Raw genomic sequence first — 24,983 nt, 5'->3', positions numbered from 1 at the left:
TCCAACTTTTTAGAACATACAGTTATCACAATTGCAAACCAATGTTTTTCCTCTATATTATCTTATTCCTTTTACATAAAATTTCTATAATTTTCACATCACTATTTCCATATCTAATGTCTGCTGATTGTCATTTTAATGTGACTTGTTGTACACTGAGGAAGGCTCAGTAACAGAAATGAAATTACTGGTAAAAATAACAACACACATATTCAGTTTCCTAAAAGAAGTGCTGTTACTACAATAACACACTTGAGGCAAGAATTATTTATATCTATATATAACATTTTCCTTCCATATATTAATGCAACATGTATGTATAATTCTCAACTTCATCAGATAAGTTGTACAAACTGACATCAGTTTTTAGATCTTCCTACCAAGCATATCGCACAAGTTCTAAAACTAACTGTAACAAAAGCCACAGTTTGGATACTAGTAAACTTTAAGCTACATAGAGTTATAAATTTCATTATCTTTGTACATTATTTCAGATATATCAGCGAGTCACATTCAAAAATATATCGAATAGGGAATTTTACAGATACAGGTACATAAAAATTGTAATTAACACAAAGAATTGAGAACTGATATCAGCTGAACAAGCTAAATTCAGTTATTTTTTGAACACACTTTCACCATAATCAGATGAATGGTAAGATGAAAATGTGATAGGCTGAAAACACACCAAACAAAAGTAGTTTCTTATCTAAATATTGGTAAACATGAATATTCTGAACAATTAATTGCATGTTTTTTTACTGTTGTGAAAAGGGCATTTACCACCAGACTTACCACTATATTAACCCTTCAGCTAAGTATGACATATCGTCATACTGGAGATGATTGTGGTTGAAAAGTTTTCAAAAATATTTATTGAGAGGCACAGCATTTTGTGATTGTGCATATGAAATACAGATAGTTGTCTTATGATGATACAATTACAGCTAACTGATAACAATGAATTTAGCTTTGTAGTTATTACACACTTAAAAAGCATTTGTAAGGGAAATGTTTTGCATAGGAGATAAACTCAACACTCTTTCTCTCTCAGACACACACACACACACACACACACACACACACACACACAGAGTTATCTTTGGTCATTAGAGGGATTAGCATCACTTTTAAGCTATGGAAAGGCACAATTAAACCATCATTAAATTGTCATTGGTGAATATTTCAAGCATTAGTGAGCCCTTTGTTGGTTGTCCTTCATTCTTTCCTTTTCCCATTAAATCAACAGTAATAGGGCTCGGATGCTGATTCACTGGGGCTGGTAACTTGACTTGTCCCATGAAGTTATCTGGTAAACATGAGTTATGATTGAAGACCTGAAAAAGAAGGCCAGTGAAGTTTACACCAATGAAATGCTGCATATTACATCTTACAAAAAACAGTCTAATACATGTTTAAAATACTCCAAAGAATAAAGTATGTCCAAGATTACAGGTGTCAAAAGGCATTTTATATAGCAGAATAAAAATAGTTTATGCAGAATGAAGCTGTACATTTCACTGCCTATTTTTCACATTATGAATATCCTACAAACTATTACAAAAGAAGTTTTATGTTCATAACTTTAGAAATTTAAATTTTAACAACAAAAGTCATTACAACTTTGAGGTTATGTAAGAACCAGTTTATTAGTGACTAGAGTATTGGTGCATTTTAGCACAATCAAGCCAAATATTTGTATAGTGACTTTCTTCATCAACATGACAGTAAAAGAAGAAAAGCAAAGAAACACTGAAAATCAGTGTTTGTACATATTCATCTTCTTTGTCTCCCCTCATCTCCACAACAGATTGGGTGATGTGGCCTCCTTTTCAACCTTCCTCAATATATTCCTCTTATCCTTCTGAAGACAGGAACCATTAGTTCCAAAACCTAAGATAGTGTATGCACTTTTATATCTGCCTCTCAGCAGTACTGACATTTCTCTAGAAAGTATGTGCTGACCAGCAATGCTGTCTTACTATTATTTGTCTAAGATACTGCCAACATTCTGTTCAGTGAGTCACTATCATAATTTTCCACTTAATATCAAATAAATAAACAATGTTGTCAAGGGGAATGATTGGTTTTGAATGAGGAGACCATTGCCAAAAATTTCTTAGGAGCACAATTAATTATATAGTATGAATTTTATTTTGTACTCATAAATGTTTGAATATACACAATACATCATTGGTAGACAGCAGCCTTGACTCAATTATTGAAAGATTATCAGAAACCAATACAAACAATAAACTATTTGAATTTCAAATTGGATCTATCTGGCACATGTTCACTCAAACAAAGTAAAATCCAGAAGTATTATGATGTATGTAAATAACTGTGCAAAATGAACAGGTTTTTTTACTTTGCTGAATTTCTGTTATCTTCTACTCTAGTGACCCGAAGATGAACACTGGAGCATCAGTTTGTCACACTGAAAAAGTGAAAATGTTAGAGTTCTGACAAAGCGCATCTTCCATTAGGGGTGACAACAACATAGTTAAATGCATTTACTACTTTAATAGATAGACTTACAAGTTGGAGTTCTTTCTGTCTCAAGAAGGGGAAGCAAAGCCCTTCAAGAGTTTTTAGAGTGTTGATAAATGAATCTTTACATAATATATTATTAAATCATTAAATTCTATCTGATGGCTGTCCTGTGATAAACTACAACTATGCAATGATTTGATTTTGTCTTGATCTAACTGACTGTGGGCACACCAAGAAGATAATGTGTTTCACTTTCCAATTAGACACCATTTCTTACTGTTCTGATACTGAGATTAGAGAAGTATGATAGTGTGAATGTTCCAGAAGAATATGAAGCCACAATAAAACAGCAATTTGGTGTACTGAGTGACAAAATTTGAATTCTTACACATTTTCGATTTTAATATAGATGAAGTGTAGTAGTAGTAGTAGCTTTATTCACCCGTCGATCTCTTTTTACAAGGATATAGGACATGTCAAAGTATTTACAAATTTAGATCAATTTAAAATAAGCTAATTCGTATACACATATATTTATAGACATCTAGTTAGAGACAATCATTAGATTTACTCCTGGTATACAATACTTTTTTTTTTACAAATAACTCATTAAATAATGTAATGCCACACTGTTCACTCATATCTAACTATCAGTCACTGCACACACAATACACACATTATTTCATAACACTTCACTCACTACACACACACACACACACACACACACACACACACACACACACACACTGGTGATCTCTGGGCCATTTTCTGTACTGCAACTTCCCATTTGCTACCCTGATAAACTGAGTCAGCATCCCTCCATAATGAGAGAGATGTTGAGCTCAGAAAGAGGAAGAGGTGTTAGTATTATGCTATGCATAGCTTGGGGGTAAGTATTTCTAGAAAGGAAAAAAGAAGGAAAAAACATAAAGTGAAGGTGTTATGTGGTATGTTGGATATTTTATAATAATAATAATAATAATAATAATAATAATAATAATAATAATTATTGTTATTATTAATTATTATAATTATTTATTTGCATAACATTTTTTTTATCAAACCCCTACTATGTTTTAGCTAAGTAATCCTTCAATGTATAAAATGTATTGCATAACAGGTACTTTTTAGCTGCCTTTTTAAATAAGTGTATTTTTGCAATTACTTTAATCACTTTTGGTAATTTATTGTACAGTTTTATTCCTTGGTAGAAAATGCTGTTTTGAGTTTTATGTTTATTTTTTCTTGGTAAATGTAAATTGAGTCTATCTCTTATTGCGTGGTCATGGATAGATCTATTTGTGCTGTTATTACCAATGTTATTTTTGATGGGTAAAACTGACTGGTGAATGTATTCACACGGAGCAGTTAAAATCCCCAGTGTTTTGAACAGATCTTTACAATGAACTTGACTAGTGTTTTTGGTTAATATTCTTATGGCTCTTTTCTGGAGTTTGAAAACTGTGTTCATATTTTGTGCATTTTATCCCCAAAAAAGAATGCCATAGCCAAGAACTGAGTGTACATATGAATAATATGAAACTAACAGACACTGCATGTTACACACTGATGATAGGATTCTAAGAGCATAACATACTGATGACATTCTGTTTGCAAGTAGCTTTGTGTGTTCACACCACTTCAACTGAGAATCAATATTCAATCCTAGAAATTTTGCATTTGTTACATAGTCTATAGAGATGCCATCTACATTTAATTCAACATTGTCATTTTTACTCTTCAAACTGAAATTCATGGCGTTAGTGTTCTTTATGTTCAATGTCACTTTATTGCTATTTGACCAATCGTAAACTTCCTTGAGAGTTTCATTTGCTTTCTCGGCAAGGAGTTCTCGTTTTCTCAATGACCATAATATTGCTGACATCACTGAAGAGAATTTTTTCACCATGAGTAACACTACTGGGAAAGTGCATGATGTATATCAGGAATAGTATTGGTCCTAATATTCTACCTTGCGGAACCCCTATATTAATGTATTTTGGGTCTGATAAGTGTTTTACTAAATGTTTGGATCTATTTGAAGTATGTGTTATCTCTACTCTTTGTACCCTACCTGTTACGTATGATTGAAACCAGTCATTAGCTACCCCTCTTATTCCTGTTTTTGTTGTTGTTGTCTTCAGTCCAGAGACTGGTTTGATGCAGCTCTCCATGCTACTCTATCCTGTGCAAGCTACTTCATCTCCCAGTACTTACTGCAACCTACATCCTTCTGAATCTGCTTAGTGTATTCATCTCTTGGTTTCCCTCTACGATTTTTACCCTCAACACTGCTGTCCAATACTAAATTGGTGATCCCTTGAAGCCTCAGAATATGTCCTACCAACCAATCCCTTCTTCTAGTCAAGTTGTGCCACAAATTTCTCTTCTCCCCAATTCTATTCAATACCACCTCATCAGTTATGTGATCTATCCATCAAATTTTCAGCATTCTTCTGTAGCACCACATTTCGAAAGCTTCTAGTCTCTTCTTGTCTAAACTATTTATCGCCACGTTTCACTTCCATACATGGCTACACTCCATACAAATACTTTTAGAAACGACTCCTTGACACTTAAATCTATACTCGATGTTAACAAATTTCTCTTCTTCAGAAACACTTTCCTTGGCATTGCCAGTCTACATTATACAACTTCTCTACTTCGACCATCATCAGTTTTTTGCTCCCCAAATAGCAAAACTCATTTACTACTTTAAGCGTCTCATTTCCTAATCTAATTCCCTCAGCATCACCCGATTTAATTTGACTACATTCCAGTATCCTTGTTTTGCTTTTGTTGATGTTCATCTTATATCCTCCTTTCAAGACACTGTCCATTCTGTTCAGCTGCCCTTCCAGGTCCTTTGCTATCTCTAATAGAATTACAATGTCATCGGCGAACCTCAAAGTTTTTATTTCTTCTCCATGGATTTTAATGCCTACTCCAAATTTTTCTTTTGTTTCCTTCACTGCTTGCTCAATATACAGATTTAATAACATTGGGGATAGGCTACAACTCTGTCTTACTCTCTTCCCAACCACTGTTTCCCTTTCATGCCCCTCCACTCTTATAACTGCCATCTGGTTTCTGTAAAAATTGTAAATAGCCTTTCGCTCCATGTATTTCACCCCTGCCACCTTCAGAATTTGAAAGACAGTATTCCAGTCAACATTGTCAAAAGCTTTCTCTAAGTCTGCAAATGCTAGAAACGTACGTTTGCCTTTCCTTAATATATTTTCTAAGATAAGTCGTAGGGTCAGTATTGCCACACGTGTTCCAACATTTGTAGTGAATCCAAACTGATTCCCCGAGGTCGGCTTCTACCAGTTATTTCATTTGTCTGTAAAGAATTCATGTTAGTATTTTGCAGCCATGGTTTATTAAACTGATAGTTCGGTAATTTTCACATCTGTCAACACCTGCTTTCTTTGGGATTGGAATTATTATATTCTTCTTGAAGTCTGAGGGTATTTCGCCTGTCTCATACATCTTGCTCACCAGATGGTAGAGTTTTGTCAGGGCTGGCTCTCCTAAGGCTGTCAGTAGTTCTAATGGAATGTTGTCTACTTCCGGGGCCTTGTTTCAACTTAGGTCTTTCAGTGCTCTGTCAAACTCTTCACGCAGTATCGTATCTCCCATTTCATCTTCATCCACATCCTCTTCCATTTCCATAATACTGTCCCCAAGAACATCGCCCTTGTACAGACCCTCTATGTACTCCTTCCACTTTTCTGCTTTCCCTTCTTTGCTTAGAACTGGGTTTCCATTTGAGCTCTTGATATTCATACAAGTGGCTCTCTTTTCTCCAAAGGTCTGTCTTACCCCTAGTGATATACACCTCTACATCCTTACATTTGTCCTCTAGCAGTCCCTGCTTAGCCATTTTGCATTTCCTGTCGATCTCATTTTTGAGATGTTTATATTCCTTTTTGCCTGCTTCATTTACTGCATTTTTGTATTTTCTCCTTTCCTCAGTTAAATTCAACATCTCTTCTGTTATCCAAGAATTTCTATTAGCCCTCGCCTTTTTACCTACTTGATCCTCTGCTGCCTTCACTGTTTCATCTCTCAAAGCTACCTATTTTTCTTCTACTGTATTTCTTTCCCCCTTTCCTGTAAATCATTCCCTAATGCTCTCCCCAAAATGCTCTACAACCTCTGGTTCTGTCAATTTATCCAGGTCCCATCTCCTTAAATACCCACCTTTTTTCAGTTTTAATCTACAGTTCACAACCAATAGATTGTTGTCAGAGTCCACATCTGTCCCTGGAAATGTCTTACAATTTAAAACCTGGTTCCTAAATCTCTGTCTTACCATTATATAATCTATCTGAAACCTTCCAGTATCTCCAGGCTTCTTTCATGATTCCTGAACCAAGAGTTAACTATGATTAAGTTATGATCTGTGCAAATTTCTAGCAGGCGGCTTCCTCTTTCATTCCTTACCTCCATTCCATATTCACCCACTACGTTTCCTTCTCCTTCTTTTCCTACTATCAAATTCCATTCACCCATGACTATCAAATTTTCATCTCCCTTCCTATCTGAATAATTTCTTTTATCTCATCATACATTTCATCAATCTCTTCGTCATCTGCGGAGCTAGTTGGCATGTAAACTTTAACTACTGTGGTAGGCGTGGGCTTCATATTTATCTTGGCCACAATAATGCGTTCACTATGGTGTTCATAGTAGCTTACCCGCACTCCTATATTTTTATTTATTATTAAACCTACTCTTGCATTACCCCTATTTGATTTTGTATTTATAACCCTGTATTCACCTGACCAGAAGTCTTGTTCCTCCTGCCACCGAACTTCACTAATTCCCACTATAACTAACTTTAACCTATCCATTTCCCTTTTTAAATTTTCTAACCTACCTGCCCAATTTAGGGATCTGACACTCCATGCTCCGACCCGTAGAATGCCAGTTTTCTTTCTCCTGATAACAATGTCATCCTGAGTAGTCCCCGCCTGGAGATCCGAATGGGGGACTATTTTACCCAAGAGGACGCCATCATCATTTAAGCATACAGTAAAGCTGCAAGACCTCGGGAAAAATTAAAGCTGTAGTTTCCCCTTGATTTCAGCCGTTCGCAGTACCAGCACAGTAAGGCTGTTTTGGTTAGTGTTACAAGGCCAGATCAGTCAATCATCCAGACGGTTGCCCCTGCAACTACTGAAAAGACTGCTGCCCCTCTTCAGGAACCACAAGTTTATCTGGCCTCTCAACAGATACCCCTCTGTTGTGGTTGCCCCTACAGTACGGCTATCTGTATCGCTGAGGCATGCAAGCCTCCCCACCAACGGCAAGGTCCATGGTCCATGGGGGGGGGGGGGGGGTGTCTCTTATTCCTAATGCTTCTAATTTATTTAATAGAATCTTGCAGTCGACTGTATCAGATGCCTTGGAAAAATGCAAAAATATGCTTGTGACACACTCATCTTTATCAAGAGCATCAAGTACAACTTTTGTGAATTCTATTATGGCTGACTCCATATTTTTGCCACTTCGGAAACCAAATTGTGATGTGCTTAAAAGATTGTATTTATTTAGGTAATTGATTAATCTGTCTTTCATAATTGCTTCTATATATCTAAAAACAAAGATGCTGTGACTTACCAAACGAAGCGCTGGCAGGTCGATACACACACAAACTAACACAAACAAACACACAAAATTCAAGCTTTCGCAACAAACTGTTGCCTCATCAGGAAAGAGGGAAGGAGAGGGTAAGACGAAAGGATGTGGGTTTTTCCCTCTCCTTCCCTCTTTCCTGATGAGGCAACAGTTTGTTGCAAAAGCTTGAATTTTGTGTGTGTGTTTGTGTTAGTTTGTGTGTCTATCGACCTGCCAGCGCTTCGTTTGGTAAGTCACAGGAATGTTTCCCTCTATTATATTCATATCAATAATTGCTTCTATTATTTTTGAGAATGCTGACAGCAGAGAAATGGGCTGGTAATTTTCTATGTCTTCTGCATTACCTTTCTTAAGCAAGGTACAACTCTTGCCTGTTTCAACTGCTCTGGAAATGTCCCTTATGTGAAGGATTCATTTATTATATTTGTTAAGGGGCCTTGTGTAACCACTATGCATTGTTTCAGTGCACACACTGGTACTTCATCTAAGCTACTGACTTTTTATTTTGTAGTTTTTGAACAGTTTTATTGACTTCATTCTCTGTGGTTGGAAGTAACATCATTGTATTTAGTGCAACATTATTTACAGGTATTATATTTGTTTGGGGGAACTTTTGCTGTAACTTCTCTGCAATACTTGAAAAATGCTGGTTTACATAGTTTGCTAAGTGTTGTGGACCATTTTATTACCTTACCTCTCCCCATTTCCGTTTTTATGACATCCCAGACTGATTTGCTGTTATTCTCTGCTTTATATATTATTTTGTCATTAAATGACTTTTTTGGAGCAATCAGCACCTTCCTATAGCTCTTTTTGTATCTATGATAGAAATTTAAGAATTATGGATCATTGCAAATCTTTTTCATGGAACTGAGGTGTTTAAGTGTTAGGGAGGATTTCTTAATACCTGCTGTTATCCATCTGTATTTGTGAGATGTTGATACAGACATGCATACTTTTGGAAATGCCTTTTCAAAGTTCAACTTAAACAATGTGAAAAATTTAGAGAATTTCATATTCACATTGGTTTCCTTATACACTTCATCCCATCTTTGTGTTTCTAGTTCTTTTGCAAAATCTTTTATTTTGATTTCTTATAGATGTAATTTGTAGGCTTGTAGTTTATGGAATGATTCGATGCCTGGTTTTACTGTTGTTATTTGACAGAGATGGTATGATAGTCCGGGATCTTTTACAGCTACATCACATTTTTCCCTGTCCATATTTGTGGCCACATGGTCAATTACTGATGCAGTCATTGTAGTAAGCCTTGTTGCACTATTGACCAATAGGGACATGCCAAAACTTTGAAGGATGTTTGTGAAGGTGCTGCTGGATTCATTTATGATATCAGTGTTGATGTTAATGTCCCCACACAGAATTATGTTGACCTTTATACTTGAGACTATATCTAGAACTTCTGTTAACTATACACACACAAAATGATTAATTTCTTGGTGATATCATGCCCTGTTAATTCAATAGATGATATTTCAAAGTGTTTGTCTTCACTTACTGTACGAAGGTCATGTATTGATTTGAACTGTGTTCCTTTGCTGATATAAATGCATGATCCTCCACCCCTTGAAGTAGTTCTGCAGTAAGAGTTTGCCTTTTCATACAGTGATAATGCTACATGTTGCATTTCTGTGTCTCTACACCAGTGCTCAGTAATACAAACTACTGTGCAGTTCAAAGATTGGAGCTCAACTTCTAATAGTTGTACTTTATTTTTTATTGATTGCATGTTTTGATGGAGGATTGTTAAGTCTGTGAAATGCCCCACGTTACTCTTTCCAATGATTTGTTTTTCTTTGTGAGATCTGGTATATGTGATATTTGAGGTGTTAAAATCTGTCTTGTGAGTGATTGTTTCAGTATTTTTTAAAGTGCTGGAGATACTCTCTAGGCAGGGAAACCTGTTGTCTGGATTCATCCCAAAAAAAAGACCTACTTTTCCTACCTCTTACAACAGGTATTTGACAATGTGTTGCCCAAGATCCACCCCCTATACTTTCATGAATCAGCTGTACTAATCTTCCTTTCCCAGTCCTGTTTAGGTGTAGGTGGTGCCTAGTGAAACCCCGTGTGTTGATAGTCCCGACGGGCACCAGAGAAACATGAGCAAAGTTGGCTGTCCTCAGAGCCATCCCTAACCCCACATTGATTCGCCTCACAGCTCCATCAAGGTGTGGTCGATCATGACGCCAGAACAGCTCAACAAAGTGTACATCGGTGCCATGAGTCAGGGAAGCTATCTTGTCCAGGTCACCACCTATGTCATATGTCCCATCCCTGTCCAAACTGTTTTCCGCCCCACCCATTATCACTACATGGTCCTCTTTTTGTAAAGTCCTTACATAAAGACCCTCTATCACACGACTTAGCCCTGCATTTGGCTTGAAGGTATTGGTGGCCTCGTACGCTTCCCCTAAACTTTCCTGTAACTGAGGGCCTACACCTCACCCATGGCTACTACCTACCAGCAGCATTTTCTCATTCTTAAGACTTTGTACACTCCTAGGGTTCTTGGCCTCGGTTGAAGTGTGATGCACATTTCCTGCTGCTCGTTCCACCTGAGGATCTTCTCCACTTAACTCTGGCAGTGGTAGATACCTGTTTTTGGTGTTGATGATAAAACTGTCAGATTGCGTTCTCTTTCTTCCTATCCTCCTACCATCTGCCAGTTCCCAACCACCCTCCTCCTCCCTATCTCCCTTGATCCTTATGAGTTCCTTCCTTGTTTCCTCCAACTGTGCCTGAAGGGCACAGATTTTCCTTTCCTGTTTCCCAACCAAAATGTTCCTATCACATACTCTCTGCTGTTCCAGGAGAGAGCCTCTACTGTTCTCCTAATGTTCTCCCCACTACATCCCCTCCAGTGAAAATATTTCCTACAAGATTGGCAACAAATCCCTCTACTTACTACTCTATAACAGCTCCCACATTTTTCACTCATGGTCAGTTTCGAAAGAATAATTAAGTTTAAAGAATGTTTTAAATTTGTCAAGGACGCAAAATTGGCTGTGTGTAAACAAAAAGCGACACAAAGGTTTTATGTGTGATGGTTGTTGTTTTTGTGCTGATTTAGAGATACAATGACAGAAGAATGAATTTGGAATTAATTTGCTTTTAGAGAATTTATGTTATAAGGTGTGTTTGGTCAGGTTTTTAAACATTTATAATTCAGAAAATTTAGGTCTAGATCACATCTATCTAACTAGTAAGCAATACAAAATGTGTTACTTAAATATGATTTAGAAGCATTTAAGTACACTTTTATTGTGACAATAGGCACTGATGAAACTAGTAGATGTCTTTTTTAAACAAATTTTACACTATCAAGAAAACTTGAATACAATTTTCTGTGTTTATGCCACGCAAAATTTTGGGTTATGTCATGATTATCGGGACTTCAGCTTCAAGAACAAGCACTGCTGGGATGTTAATATTCAGTTTTGTGACACGAATGGGCACTACAGCAAGTATACAAAACAAAGAAAATTTAAATTTGACACTATTTCCTCTTAAATAAGTTATTTTAGCGGACGAAGAATGAAACTTGTGATCTCACTCGGCAGCCATCTTGGTTACAAGATTATTGTAAGAAAAGTTCTCTAGGCATGGAGTCACTAGGGGAGACCGCTGCTGTCCAATAGAAAGTTAAATTTATTCTACATAAATACCTGTATATGTAATTTCAGCATGAGTCACAATACAATCCATTAGGGTGAATGAGGATAGGCAGAGGGTGTGCAGTGGCTACACACAATATCCAGTCATAGAGCATGATCTACAACATAACAGTTGTGACTTCAGTGCCGGTTTCACCAAATATGCCATTAGTATTATTCCCCCAGACACTGGTTTCTCTGAATTCAACATGTGGGAACTGGCATTACAACATGTCCTCGGTTCTCACCACCCACCTGGTCTTAATTTACCTCAATTTCTTTGATCTCAGCATTTCTTCTAAGTAACAATTCCTTTCTTCATACCCACTCAGTTTTCTCTATCTTTCATTTTCTGATCTGTCCATTTTACCTGCAATGCCCCCCGCCACCCACCTCCCCCCACTTCTATCGCATACACAGTACTTAGCTTCCTGCTCTTATTAACTTGTGCACAATGTTTTGGCAGTAATATCTGTCTTGCATATTACCTTATATTTGAAATGGGCCTACCTTCCCATCCCTATCTGAAATTCCTTTCAACATTCTCTGAAGTGGTCAATTTGGCTCAAAATTTTATCTTTCTGGACTTTATACTGTTATGTCTATACCCAGTGCCAACAGTAAACTGCCATTTAAAAAATTAGTACAAATGAGCTTACTTTCTCAGATTAAAGTTCACACTAAAATGTTACCAATTTCTATAAGCAATTAAGGGGAGCAAACCATTTGTTAATAATCCAATTCCAGAATTTCATGCTATGAACTGTGCAGTCATGTTGCACCACATATTCCTGAAAAGTTACTTCTGTCCGATTTCTGAAAATCTATGATGTTTATTCATTATGATTATTTAAAATGATAGCTCTGCTTGAGTGCAAACTGAAATACTCTTAACAATATTTTATTCAAAGTGATTTGTTTATAATTAACTAAAATGTAATTTAAATTGTTGTATTGTAAAATTCATTGAAATGGTACATGAAATTAAGCAAACTTTCCCAAACTGAATATCGGTTCATGTAGGGCAATATGTGGCCCATTTTTTGATGTAACTAACTAAAATCATCTAATGACTTTTAATTGTTATTTTGTATATCTCACATTTAACAATGTACTCAATTGTTTAGATTTATATAAAAGGAAGTGGTGCATGAGCCACGGGAGCAGTTAGAGTGAGAAAGAGGCAGTGAGAGAGACTGGAGGCTGTCAGATGAGAAATGTATATTCCACCAATGTAAATGCTAATTAGTCACAATATAAGGCAAGAAAAGTGACATACTTTCTGTTTTATTTAAAAATTAGTACATCAGCAACATCGAATGCTGAGACTTTCTGGAGCAACAAACCCTGAGGATATCAAAGTTGAGTATCTCATTATATGGAGCAGGTAAGTTACTATGTGAAATTTCATTAACTGTAATTGAAATTTTCTAGTTTTCACCTATCTTCATACTTGTGAATGGCAGGTGTCCAAACTATTATGTTGCTCTGATGGTATGGTTGAGAATTCACTATTACCACCATCTACTTATAGACAGAACTACTGAAACTGTATATTTTATTCTTACTTGGCGTCAGTGGTAATTAAAATGCTCCCCTCCTTTCACACATTTAAGTGTGGCATTTTATCTTCCACCTTTAAGCTCTCAAGTGTTCAAATCTTGTCCCGTGCAGTCCCCAAAACCAATTTTTCCCTCTCATCCCATCAAGTGTGTCTTCCATGACCTGGGGTTCTCGGCAACTTTTCCAAATTATCCCCATTTCCTAAACCTCACCGGTCCTTTTCCTTCACCCCTCTCCCTTCCCCTTCATCCCTGCTGCCAGAAGAATGAGCCACTGGCCCCAAAAAGTTTGTAAATTTGAATACCTTTATGTGTGTGTTCTCCTGCTGTCGCTGGTGATAAATTTTTTTATCCCTCCAGTTACATTATATAATCAACTTCTGAGTATGTGTGCTGCGACCTGTGGTTGACAATCACTTGCACTGGGGCAGTTTTCAGGAGACATGAGCATTTGTGGACTTGATGCTTTGAAGTGAAATATCAGTGCAACAGAAAGTATTACAATAAATAATACTACACAACTGACTGAATATTTGCTTCATGCTAATGGTGTGCCGACTACAGTCATCTTTGTAGTGACAACTGTGTAGAGCCTTATGAACACAAACTAAATGTCATGCAGTTTTTGTGAACTGTACATCTCAGGGCTAGATATACCTATATACCAAAAATTGTATCTATAACTCAAAATTAATAGTGGAAAAAAACTGTCCTTAAAACACTGTAACAATTACAGTTATCTAATGAAAATGTGAACACTCAGTATTTTCACACATTTTTTCTGGTGCAGTAGACTACCAATTTTACCAGAGGCTTCTGTGAATGATTTCAAAGTGTGCCTTTCCCCCAATATTGTAGGCATCAGTCAACTATAGGAATGCATGCTGTTGGTGGAAGTGGGGCAAGCAGGAAACAAGTGGCTGAGTATGTCACAGCAGAAGACCTGTGTGGATATTAAAGGCATCTTTTTGTATGTTTGTATGAGCATTCATTATTGTAAGAAAATGAAATGCCTACAGTCATCCTTATGATCTTATTTATTGTGTAGCTACCAGTTTTGGCACTTCAATGCACCATTCATTATAGCAAGTGTATATGTGTGTAGTCACCATTCAACAGCATTCTTTATAGCATTTGTACAATGTATTCAGCTTGTTTTCAATTGAGATGCTTACAACATAGAATTACCTTGATTATTACAGGTTCATCAACAGAGCTGCGATAGAAGACAAAAGTAGAATTCCATGTGGGATTCACGGAATTTTTTTCCATGGGTGTCTTTGCTTTCTTGCCTTCACTTTTCACTATGCAGTAGGCATCACATGCTGCAGTAAACAATAAAAGCATTATTATAAAAGTACATCATTCCTTTACAAATTTAAGTGTATGAATACAATACATATGTGAATGTATGCTTTCCCGGCGTATAAAGCTGGCACAGAGTTATCGGGCTTCCAGCCGGTTCAAATGGCTCTGAGCACTATGGGACTTAACATCTATGGTCATCAGTAAACCTAACTAACCTAAGGACATCACACAACACCCAGTCATCACGAGGCAGAGAAAATCCCTGACCCCGGCGGGAATCGAATCTGGGCGCGGGAAGCGAGAACGCTACCGCACGACCAGCTTCCAGCCGGGTGGCGGTGTCTTCAAACTGCAACGTTTCAATGAGTGACATACTCGTCATCTTCTGGCGAAAAAGCTGAGACTTTGCGAATGCCGGTCCCTTTATACCTGCAGCGTGCCCTTCACCACCTGGCCGCGGGAGGTTGGGTCCAGAGAAGCCGGCGGGTGGGCTGAAGGGGGAAACGGGTGCACCGTTCGTGTCTCCGTCAGAGCATTCCGATCACGTCTCTTGAGCTGGATGGTTCTTGGTGCGATCCTGGCGTATTGTGGCTAATGCTGGATTCCAGGCCGCGCTCAGTTGATAACCTTCGTCCCTGTTCACAAGATTCTCGTGGATCCGTATTTCTATTGATTCTTTAATGACGCTGTCCCAATAGCTCCCGGCTCGGCACAGCACCCTGGTGTTCTCGAAATCAAAGGTGGGGTTTTCTTTGATGCTATGTTCAGCTATAGCAGATTTCTCTATCTGTCCAAGTCGGACATGCCTGGTGTGTTCCTCGCACCTTTTTGAGATGCAGCGCTGCGTTTGTCCAATGTAATGTACACCACATTCGCAGGCAATGCTTTATATACCAGGTGTGTTGAGTTTGAGTGGATCTTTAGCTGAGCCCAGCAGCTCTTTCGTCTTCGGCGGTGGTCGGAAGATGGTATTTATGTTTGATTTACTCAGTAGCCTACCGATTTTGGCTGATATGGGCCCCAAATATGGAAGAAAGGCGAGTCTCTTGTTAACTTCCTCTTCCTCTTCCTGAAATTTGTCAGCCTGTCTTCTCTTGAAGGCCCTACCAATCTGTGTTTCACTGTACCCATTTTTCCGAAATACCTCTCTTAGGTGGTGTAATTTGTCTGAGAGGCTTTCTTTGTCACAAATGACGCGCGCCCTATGTACCTACATGGTCAGTACTGACTGGTGTTGCGCCGGATGGTGGCAGCTGGTTGCATGGAGGTACAGGTCTGTGTGCGTCTTCTTTCTATATACTGAATGGCCCAGCGTGCCATCCGTTTCTTCCTGATCAGTATGTCCAGGAATGGAATACAGCCATTCTCTTCTACTTCCATCGTGAAGGTGATATTCTCATGTATGCCGTTTAGGTGGTCCATAAACTGCTCCAGTGCCTGCCTGCCATGCTGCCAAATCACGAAAGTGTCGTCCACATAGCGGAAGAAGTGCCTGGGTTTACGGTGAGCAGTTTGTAGTGCCACCTCCTCAAAGTGTTCCATATAAAGATTCGCGATCCCTGGAGCAAGGGGAGATCCCATGGCCACTCCATACACTTGCTCATAATGCTCTCCATTGCACTTGAAGTAGGTGGTCGTAAGTGCATATTCAAAGAGCTTCATTGTTTCAGGCTTGAAGTGCTGATTAAGGAGTGCCAAGGCGTCTTGTAGAGGTACTTTCATGAACAAGTAGGTGATGTCGAAGCTCATGAGTAGGTCAACTCTCTGTATTCGGATATCCTTCAGTATTCTTACAAAATCTGCGGAGTTTTTCACGTGATGACTGCAGTGTCCCACCAGCGGTTTTAATAGTGTCACCAGGTATTTGGCCAGTCCATAACTGTGCGAGTTAATAGTGTCCAGAATCGGCCGTAGAGGCACCCCATCTTTGTGAATCTTGGGCAATCCATATAGGTGCGGTGTCATTGGCCCTCTGGGACACAGCCGGTTCTGCACTGCCTCTGGTAGATCTGAGTCCTTCAGTAGCGCCACGGTTTTCCTGGTCATTGCTGATGTAGGGTCCTTGTTGTGTTTCCTGTAGGCTGGGTCTTGCAGCAGAGAGCAGATTTTCTGTTGCGAATCAGCACCGTCGCATTTCCCTTGTCTGCTGGGAGGACCATGATGTCAGCATCATCCCTCAGTGCGCGGATAGCCTCTCGCTCCGGCGCAGTAATGTTGGCTTTTGGGAGTCGTGACTTGTCGATGATCCTGCAGGTCTCCCCCCCCTTTGGATCTGCCCACCTTCCTCCTTGGGTAGGCCCCGGATTGCTTCCTCTACGCTGCTGATGATGTCCCATTTCGGTATGGTCCTTGGTACAGGTGCAAAGTTCAACCCTTTCGTGAGGACAGAAGTTGTGGCTGCATCTAGCACCTTATCTGTCAAATTTACAATAGCTCTGGTGCTATTTGCCACCCTCTGGGTCGACTCAGCTCCAGAGAGTCCGTCGAATTTGTCAATCTGTTTTGCGGCAACATCACTGTCAGCGTGAGAGCTGCAGTCAACCCACTCCCAAGTGTGTGCCAGTAATGCTTCTGCCATTTTCAGGTGACATGCGATCAGGATGCGTGCATTCTTGTCCAGTTTTTACCGTGTGTAGTGAATGCGTTCCCTGACAATGGCCATTCCTGCTCGCCGTAAAATACGTTCGGTTTTCTTCGTTTTCACAAGATGTCTTAATTCCGCAAATCGTGGGAAGATGTTCTTGTCTCGGCAACGTTGGAGGAAAGCAATGAGCTGAGCAATTTGGCTTTCCTGTTGCGTTCTTTCTGCAGCAGCTTGAAGCTGCAGAGCATCTCCTCCCCGCGAGGAACACACCGGGCATGTCCGACTTGGACAGATAGAGAAATCTGCTATAGCTGAACATAGCACCAAAGAAAACCACACCTTTGATTTCGAGAACACCAGGGTGCTCGGCTGAGCCAGGAGCTATTGGGACAGCGTCATTAAAGAATCAATAGAAATACGGGTCCGTGAGAATCTTGTGAACAGGGACGAAGGTTATCAACTGAGCGCAGCCTGGAATCCAGCATTAGCCGCAATATGCCAGGAACGCACCAAGAACCATCCAGCTCACGAGACGTGACCGGAATGCTCTGACAGAGACAAGAACGGCGCACCCACTTCCCCCTCCAGCCCGCCCGCCGGCACCTCTGGACCCAGCCTCCCGTGGCCAGGTGGTGGGGGGCATGCCGCAGGTATAAAGGGACCGGCATCCGCAAAGTCTCGGCACTTCGCCAGAAGATGACGAGTATGTCACTTGTCGGAACCTCACAGTTTGAAGACATCGCCACCCGGCTGGAAGCCTGAGAACTCCTCACCAACAATACATATGGTTTATTATTCTTGTTTTACATTGTGATTTCTATATGTTATTTTAATATTTGCAGTATGTTTCAATAACTAAATAACATCTGAGCTAAAATTCATAGTTACATTTGTTTTTAAGAACTGCTAAATCAGATAAATTCTAAAAACTATTTATAAAATGTTCTCCTCCAAAACACTTCTGTTTAAAACAAAACTGTAACATTGTGCACCTGTTCTCCGTCTCATATAATGTTGCAATTTATTTCATGGCACAACTGTGATCAACACTATCAGTATAATTTTTTTAAAAATAATAACATGATTTTCAAATTACTGCGAAATACTCATGGTATCAAGGGGCAAATAAAAAAGCATGACAAATAAGAATTTAACACTAATGCTAAAAGTTGTCTTTTCAACAAAGAAAACACGAGGAAAAAGGTATGACCAAAGGTATGTTAAACTTCTTAAAAAGAGAGAAAAAATTAAAGGGGGTCCATTTCTTGAAAGATCAAATACTTATCTCAGAAATGTTTTGTGTCATTAGAAAACACTCAAATTATGTTTGCTTAGCGACTTCATTATTGACACTACTCAATTTTTTCTTGTCAAATAGTTTTACATTTTTGCATAAAAGAAATGGACAAAAAAGTGCACATGACATCTGTGAAATTTATAATTGCTTTGTGAAATATTTAATAATAATACTTTTAAAAAAGAAATGACAGATAGAATTGACCATATATTTCACAAACACTTTGTAAAGGCTATACACAAACCGAAAAAGAAGATCAGAGAGTGCCTCAGATCAGCTAAGGATAAGAGAAACCCACTTGCAATGTTGGAAGTACATCATGTACCACGTACATGTGGAAAAATCTACGTTCGAATGAACTGATGTTCCATGAATGCTACGAGGGTAATCCCAACAGTAAGGTCTCCTATTTTTTTATAACTACATAGACCTGTTTATTTCTACAATGGTTTACATCATTTTACAGCTTGAACATTTAGCTATTTTTTGACATAATCACCATTTCCATCGATGCATTTTTGTAGATGCTGTGGCAGTTTTTGTATGCCCATGTCATACCAGCTAGCTGCCATGCTGTTCAGAAAGTTACAAACATCTTCTTTCACCTTGTCATTGGAGCTGAATCGCTGGGACCACAATTAACACTGACAGGTACTGTGAGACTCTGAAAAAACTCAAACGGGTAATTCAGAACCGGAGAAGAGGAATGTTGAGCAAGGCCATGACAATGCTTGCCCACACATCGCTCGGCAAACCGTTGCTTTTCTGCAACAGTTTCAGTGGAACATAATCACCCACCCACCCTATAGTCCTGACCTGGTGCCCAGTGACTATCACCTGTTCCCTAGATTAAAAGAATATTTGGCCGGAAAGCAATGCAACTCCGACGACGAGGTGAAAGAAGAGGTTCATAACTTTCTGAACAGCATGGCGGCGAGCTGGTATGACATGGGCATACATAAACTGCCACAGTGTCTACAAAAATACATTGACAGAAATGGTGATTATGTTGAAAAATAGCTAAATGTTCAAGCTGTAAACTGATGTAAATCATTGTAGAAATAAACAGTCTATGTACTTATAAAAAAAAAATAGGAGACCTTACTTTTGGGATTACCCTTGTACAATAATTGAATATGAATAGCACTGTAGGACATAACAGGTGAAAATATCAACCATGGTAGAGCACACACTGAGTGGTGCCAACCAAAGAATAAAATTCGCCGACATACAGACTCTTGCTGTTTAGCAGAGTTACAATGTCCATTTGTTCTGGGAAGCTATTGGAATTCATAAGTTTGACAACAGTTTTAACAAGAAAAAAGAAGGCCTCAAGAATTCACATGCTGCAGTGAATGACCATTACTGGTAACAAATGGACAATCATAGTGGTAATGACCTGGGAAAAGCCCTCAGATGTTGGCATGTCAGGTGCATCCATCATCAGTAATGGAGGGTAAATCTTTAACAACATCTGTCAATCATGCTGGTGAAGCATTGGAAAAATCACTAAATAAATGTTGGCTAAAGGTCCCCATATGAAAGCCAACAGGCAATACGTCACAAAAAAGCAGGTTGCAAACATAGAACATTGTTTCTGTTTATATATTTGCCCCCAACAAAAGAAATATTTTGTTCACTGTTAAGTTTAATTACAATATAACCTACAGTTGTTTAAAAAATGAGAGGCGGATACAGCATAATGGGTTATTTGCAAATCATAAATAAAATTATAGAACAGAGTAAAGAGTCTGACTTTGCACTTTATTTGGCTTCATAGATTTTGACGCAGTTTAGATGAAGTCTGTACTCACAGCACTTGAAAAACAACCTATGTTAGTGCACTGAAATGTGATGTACACATAATGCTACATCATCTATTCACTTTCATCAACAGTCCAAGAGAACATTACAGATTCTTAAATTGAGAAAACGAATAAGGAATACATGTTAATATAACATATGTGAATCAACTTCCTTTCATTGATGACTCTTGTAAAGGGACACCATCCTCTAGCATTACCTTTCATGAACAGAAATAGACAATGCCAGAAATATTTTTGAATCTTGTATGGGTGAACATTATCTCAGCTGTTTAACTAAATGAATGTCACATGACTTTTGTATATGATGTATTATATTTCAGGCTAAAATGTATAAAAAGAAATTACTTTATTACAATCAATATGTATTAACACTGTATGTAAAGGTAAAATTCTTCTTCTTTTAGAAACATTTGAAATTACAAAATATTTGGCATGCTTAAAAATCCTATGATTAATTGCACAATCTGACGATATTTATTAAATTTATTTCTGGTCTCATTCATAATATGATGATATAACTTGGTGAAGATTCTTCTTTTGTCAAGAAAGTTTGTAAACTCTTTTTGTTTTGTAAATTCTTTGGAATATTGTTAGTACCACAGAATTAGTCAGTAGTAGTGGGCATGTCTCTAATGGAATCAAATGTGTTTTTAATTTTGGCAATAACAATGTAATTTTTTGTTTTATGGAAACGGAGATTGTAAAGACAGTGTGGTATAGAAGAATGTGACATAATAAAAACAAGTGCAAACAGAAATTACACAGGAGGCTTAGTTAATATTTATCATACCATCTGGAACCTATAAAGTTAAAAAATTTCAGCCTCAAGAATTTATCCCCAGACATGACAAACTGCAGCCAGCAACAAGAAAAGTAAAAAACTTTATTTGATATCTTACTCCTCTCGAAGCTGATGAAATGAATCAATAATTTAGAAGAACGAAAATCAACTGGTGATGTGAGGGAGGGTAAGATTACAATTGTGGCGTCATCCATGGTCAGTTGACTGATAATGAAGTTTTGTCTGTCACAGAAGAAGAAGAAAGGACAGTGATCTGTGTCAATTGAGTTTATAATGCGAAAAAAGAAACCGAGAGCTGCCCAGCAAATTCTTATCAACAGTGACAAGATACTGTCAACAGTTAGGGACTTTACAACTATGACGAGGGAAATCAAAAAGAAAAGATAAGTACAATCTATTTGTGAAATTAATTCTTTCTTTTCTGTGGACTCGTGTGATTGCTAACAAAATGAATAGAGAGGAGGGTAGTAGTAATGAAGAAATGAAAGCTGTGGGACCGAGCCAGGACATGTTTGAACCAAGTAAAATCATAGTTAGCAAATAAACAGTAATAACTGATATTATGCAGTTGATTTTGGTAAAATTAGAGGAAATGAAGACAGATAACAATAGAAAATTTAGGGCAGTCAATGCATTTACTTAAACTTATGGGTTAACTTTTTTCATGTTCTTAAACATTTTATTTTTATCTGCTATTACTTTTACATTGTAATTTTGTGTACTGACATGTTCCATGACTTTGGAGATTTGCTCCTCAATTTGGTCCTACAGAACTTGACATGTAAATAAATAAATAAATATAAAATCAGTTACCAGAAATATGAACTGAAAACAATAGTAAAATGGACAGTGTACAATACCAAATACACCGACTTAGTAATCAGGTTACGGAGTTAAAACTGGGTTGTCAGAGAGATTAAAAAGTGTGATTGAAAAAGTCCATGTCTTACAAAATAAATTTATTGTTTGGAAAATGAATTTACTGCTGAGTCTGTGAATTAGAAGAAGAATGTTAATGACGTTAGAGCCGAACAGAAGACTGTAGTGGAAAAAAATGGAACAGAACTTTAGTAGTTTAGATCAAAAAATTTTAAATGTTGAAGGCAGTATGTTAACTAATGTAAATGTTTCAGATCGAAAAATTTCAATAGTTCAGGAAAATTACATTCACAACAATTTGTATTCAAACAATGGTATTACATGGTTCATCATACCAATCAAAAGTTTTCCATCAGACAATTTACATCCAGTGGATTTTATTTACCATTGTAGAGATAGTTTTGTGTCAGGCATGAGTGACGATAAAAAAAATTAAATTTATTAAAAGATGTCTTATTAAAAGATGTCTCGAAGGCGAAGCTCTGTCTAGGGTAAATCAAAATTTTAGTCAGTGGGACACATCAGTTTCAAAAAGTTTTTAAATAAATTTTGATTGGAAGCTGAACAGGGGAGAATTAAAAGTGAATTTCTGAATGGTCCTAATTATAGGATTAGGGACAGTACTCTCAAAGAGTTTCATAAGAACCATCTTAGGAAATTAACAAACTTAGACAAACAATTTGATAAAACGACATTGACTGATGCACTCAAAAGGAGATTACCAGAAAGGTTGCAGTGGTATTTAGTACATGGACTTGACAATTGTCTTGAACAATTTTTATGGTATGTTGACAGGCTGGATAGGGCAGTAGAAAGAAGCATGTTCCACAATAATTGAAATGATAGAGTCACAGTGGCAAAAACTACAGAATCGAAGATGTGGTAACATCTATCAGGGTCAAAATGTTAATAGAGACAGAAAATTTGAACATCAGCAGAACAGGGATAATTGGGATAACCATGGCCACTTTAATAGGAGAAACAATCTAGAGGTAACTATCTGGGAAATGGCAGTCCACCTCAGTGGAGGTCCACAGCTCTGAGCGAGGAAAAACAACATGTACAGGACTCTCCCTTTACACTTGCAGTTAGACAATAATAACAGTGTTAATTTATGTGGCACATGTATCTGATGTTGAACAGAATGAATATCAGGTCACTCATTTATGTTTGGATCAAAAGTTTTGGGATACTATGTTTAATTATAGTAGGTGGTAATCACAAACTGGAATGTGAGAGTAATGAGAATTTTGATGTAGTATCATCTAACGATTTCTTCTCTTGGTCAGTAAACAGTATTACTGTTAGCACACTGGACTTGCATTCAGGAGGACAATGGTTCAATCCCGTGTCCGGCCATCTTGATTTAGGTTTTCCGTGATTTCCCTAAATCGCTCCAGGCAAATGCCGGGATGGATCCTTTCAAAGGGCATGGCCGACTTTCTTCCCCATCCTTCCCTAATACGATCTATTCCCCCAAACAACCCCCCAGTGTTACTGATGTATTTAAAACAGGTGATGACTTTGTTGGATCTGAATTAGGTGGTATTTTTGATGTAGACGTAAATGAGAGCTGTGAAATAACTTAGGTCGATAAGTCGGAGACTGGTAGCTTATTGCAAATGAATGTAGATGAGATGTGTGACTTTGATGGTGAAGAGACTTGTGTTGTTAATGATGTTGTTGATGAAGTAATTTTGGAAGAATATTATGATGGTGAGTATCAGGTATTTGTGGAGTTTAAGAATAATGAAGTTTAAGAGTTATTTGTGAATACAGGTAAGGTAAGTGATGTATGTGATTATGTAAGTGAGAGTCATAGAATACTAGTCCAGTCAAAGCAGTTTTTGATTAACGTCATACAGAGTAGTGATGCAAACAGTAAAGGTGAGTTATCTGTAAACCTAGAGAATAAAGGTGAAAGCTTTTTGAAGTTTGTTTGGGACCAGATTGATGATAACACAGATAAAAGTGCACTCTGGAATTAGTTAGCTGTGGTTAGTCAAAATTTGTATCCAAATTGGTGGAATGAAATGAAAGAAAGTCTAAGTAGGAAGTGTAATTTTAACAGTAATATATTTTGTATTCCTTCTGTAATAAGTGATGTTAGTTGCACTATGGAATCCATTCATGTGTTCAATCTTCACCAAACCACTTCTGAGGAACCAAAGTAATGCTACGACACAAAATTGTTAAGGCTTTCATAGCCACTTGTTGACAAACTGCCTATTGGCTTCTGTCTCAGATTCTTTGGCCAACGTTCATCTGATGATTTTACTGACACTTCACCAGCACGAGTGGCTGGCATTGTCAAAGCTTCACCCTCCATTGCCGGTGGAGGGTGAAGCTTTGACAATGCCAGCCACTTGTGCTGGCGAAATGTCAGTAAAATCATCAGATGAACATCGGCCGAAGAACCCAAGACAGAAGCTAATGTTGTGATACCAGTAAAGTTGATTAAACCCTGCAAAAACCATGTGGATGTCTCATTTTATGAAACATAAAGTGATCTTTGAAGTGTCTAATAATGGAGATGATGATTCAGATTTTGGGTGTCCTTACATTAAGATTAAGATTGATCATTGGGAAGAAAACTGTTTGATTGATGAAGGTAGGCCTGATTTGTGGTATATCTGAACAATTTAGAGACAAAATCAAGTATAGTATGAATTTTTTGGGAATTCCTGTTGCACATGTAAAAATACAAAGAGCTACTGGTAAGCAAAGCAAGTATGTAAAATGTCAAGTACTGTTAATGTTTAATGTAGAGGACAAGACCTATGAATATGAATGCTTAATGATCCCTACAAGCGCAATGTACTTAAGGACAATATTATGGAAATGGAAGAGGATGTAGATGAAGATGAAATGGGAGATACGATACTGCGTGAAGAGTTTGACAGAGCACTGAA

At 37.9% G+C, this 24,983-nt stretch overlaps 1 protein-coding gene across 1 annotated transcript in view; it reads right to left on the bottom strand.

Annotated features, from left to right (window-relative positions):
- Positions 1-248: 248 nt before the first annotated feature.
- The window catches only part of LOC126237354 (calpain-5-like), a 252,548-nt gene continuing 227,813 nt past the window's right edge, over positions 249-24,983 (bottom strand). Inside the window, exons 13-14 of the mRNA XM_049947420.1 lie at positions 14,564-14,700; positions 249-1,337 (exon numbers count right to left, since the gene is read on the bottom strand). Of these exons, the coding sequence (XP_049803377.1) occupies positions 1,152-1,337; positions 14,564-14,700 (323 nt within the window). The 3' untranslated portion in view covers positions 249-1,151. The remainder of the gene's footprint in view (positions 1,338-14,563; positions 14,701-24,983) is intronic.

The sequence above is a fragment of the Schistocerca nitens genome, chromosome 2 (assembly GCF_023898315.1).
Source record: "Schistocerca nitens isolate TAMUIC-IGC-003100 chromosome 2, iqSchNite1.1, whole genome shotgun sequence".
Taxonomy (NCBI): Eukaryota; Metazoa; Arthropoda; class Insecta; order Orthoptera; family Acrididae; genus Schistocerca; species Schistocerca nitens.
Note: the sequence above shows the minus strand (reverse complement) of the source record. Positions and strands in the feature narration are given on the sequence as shown.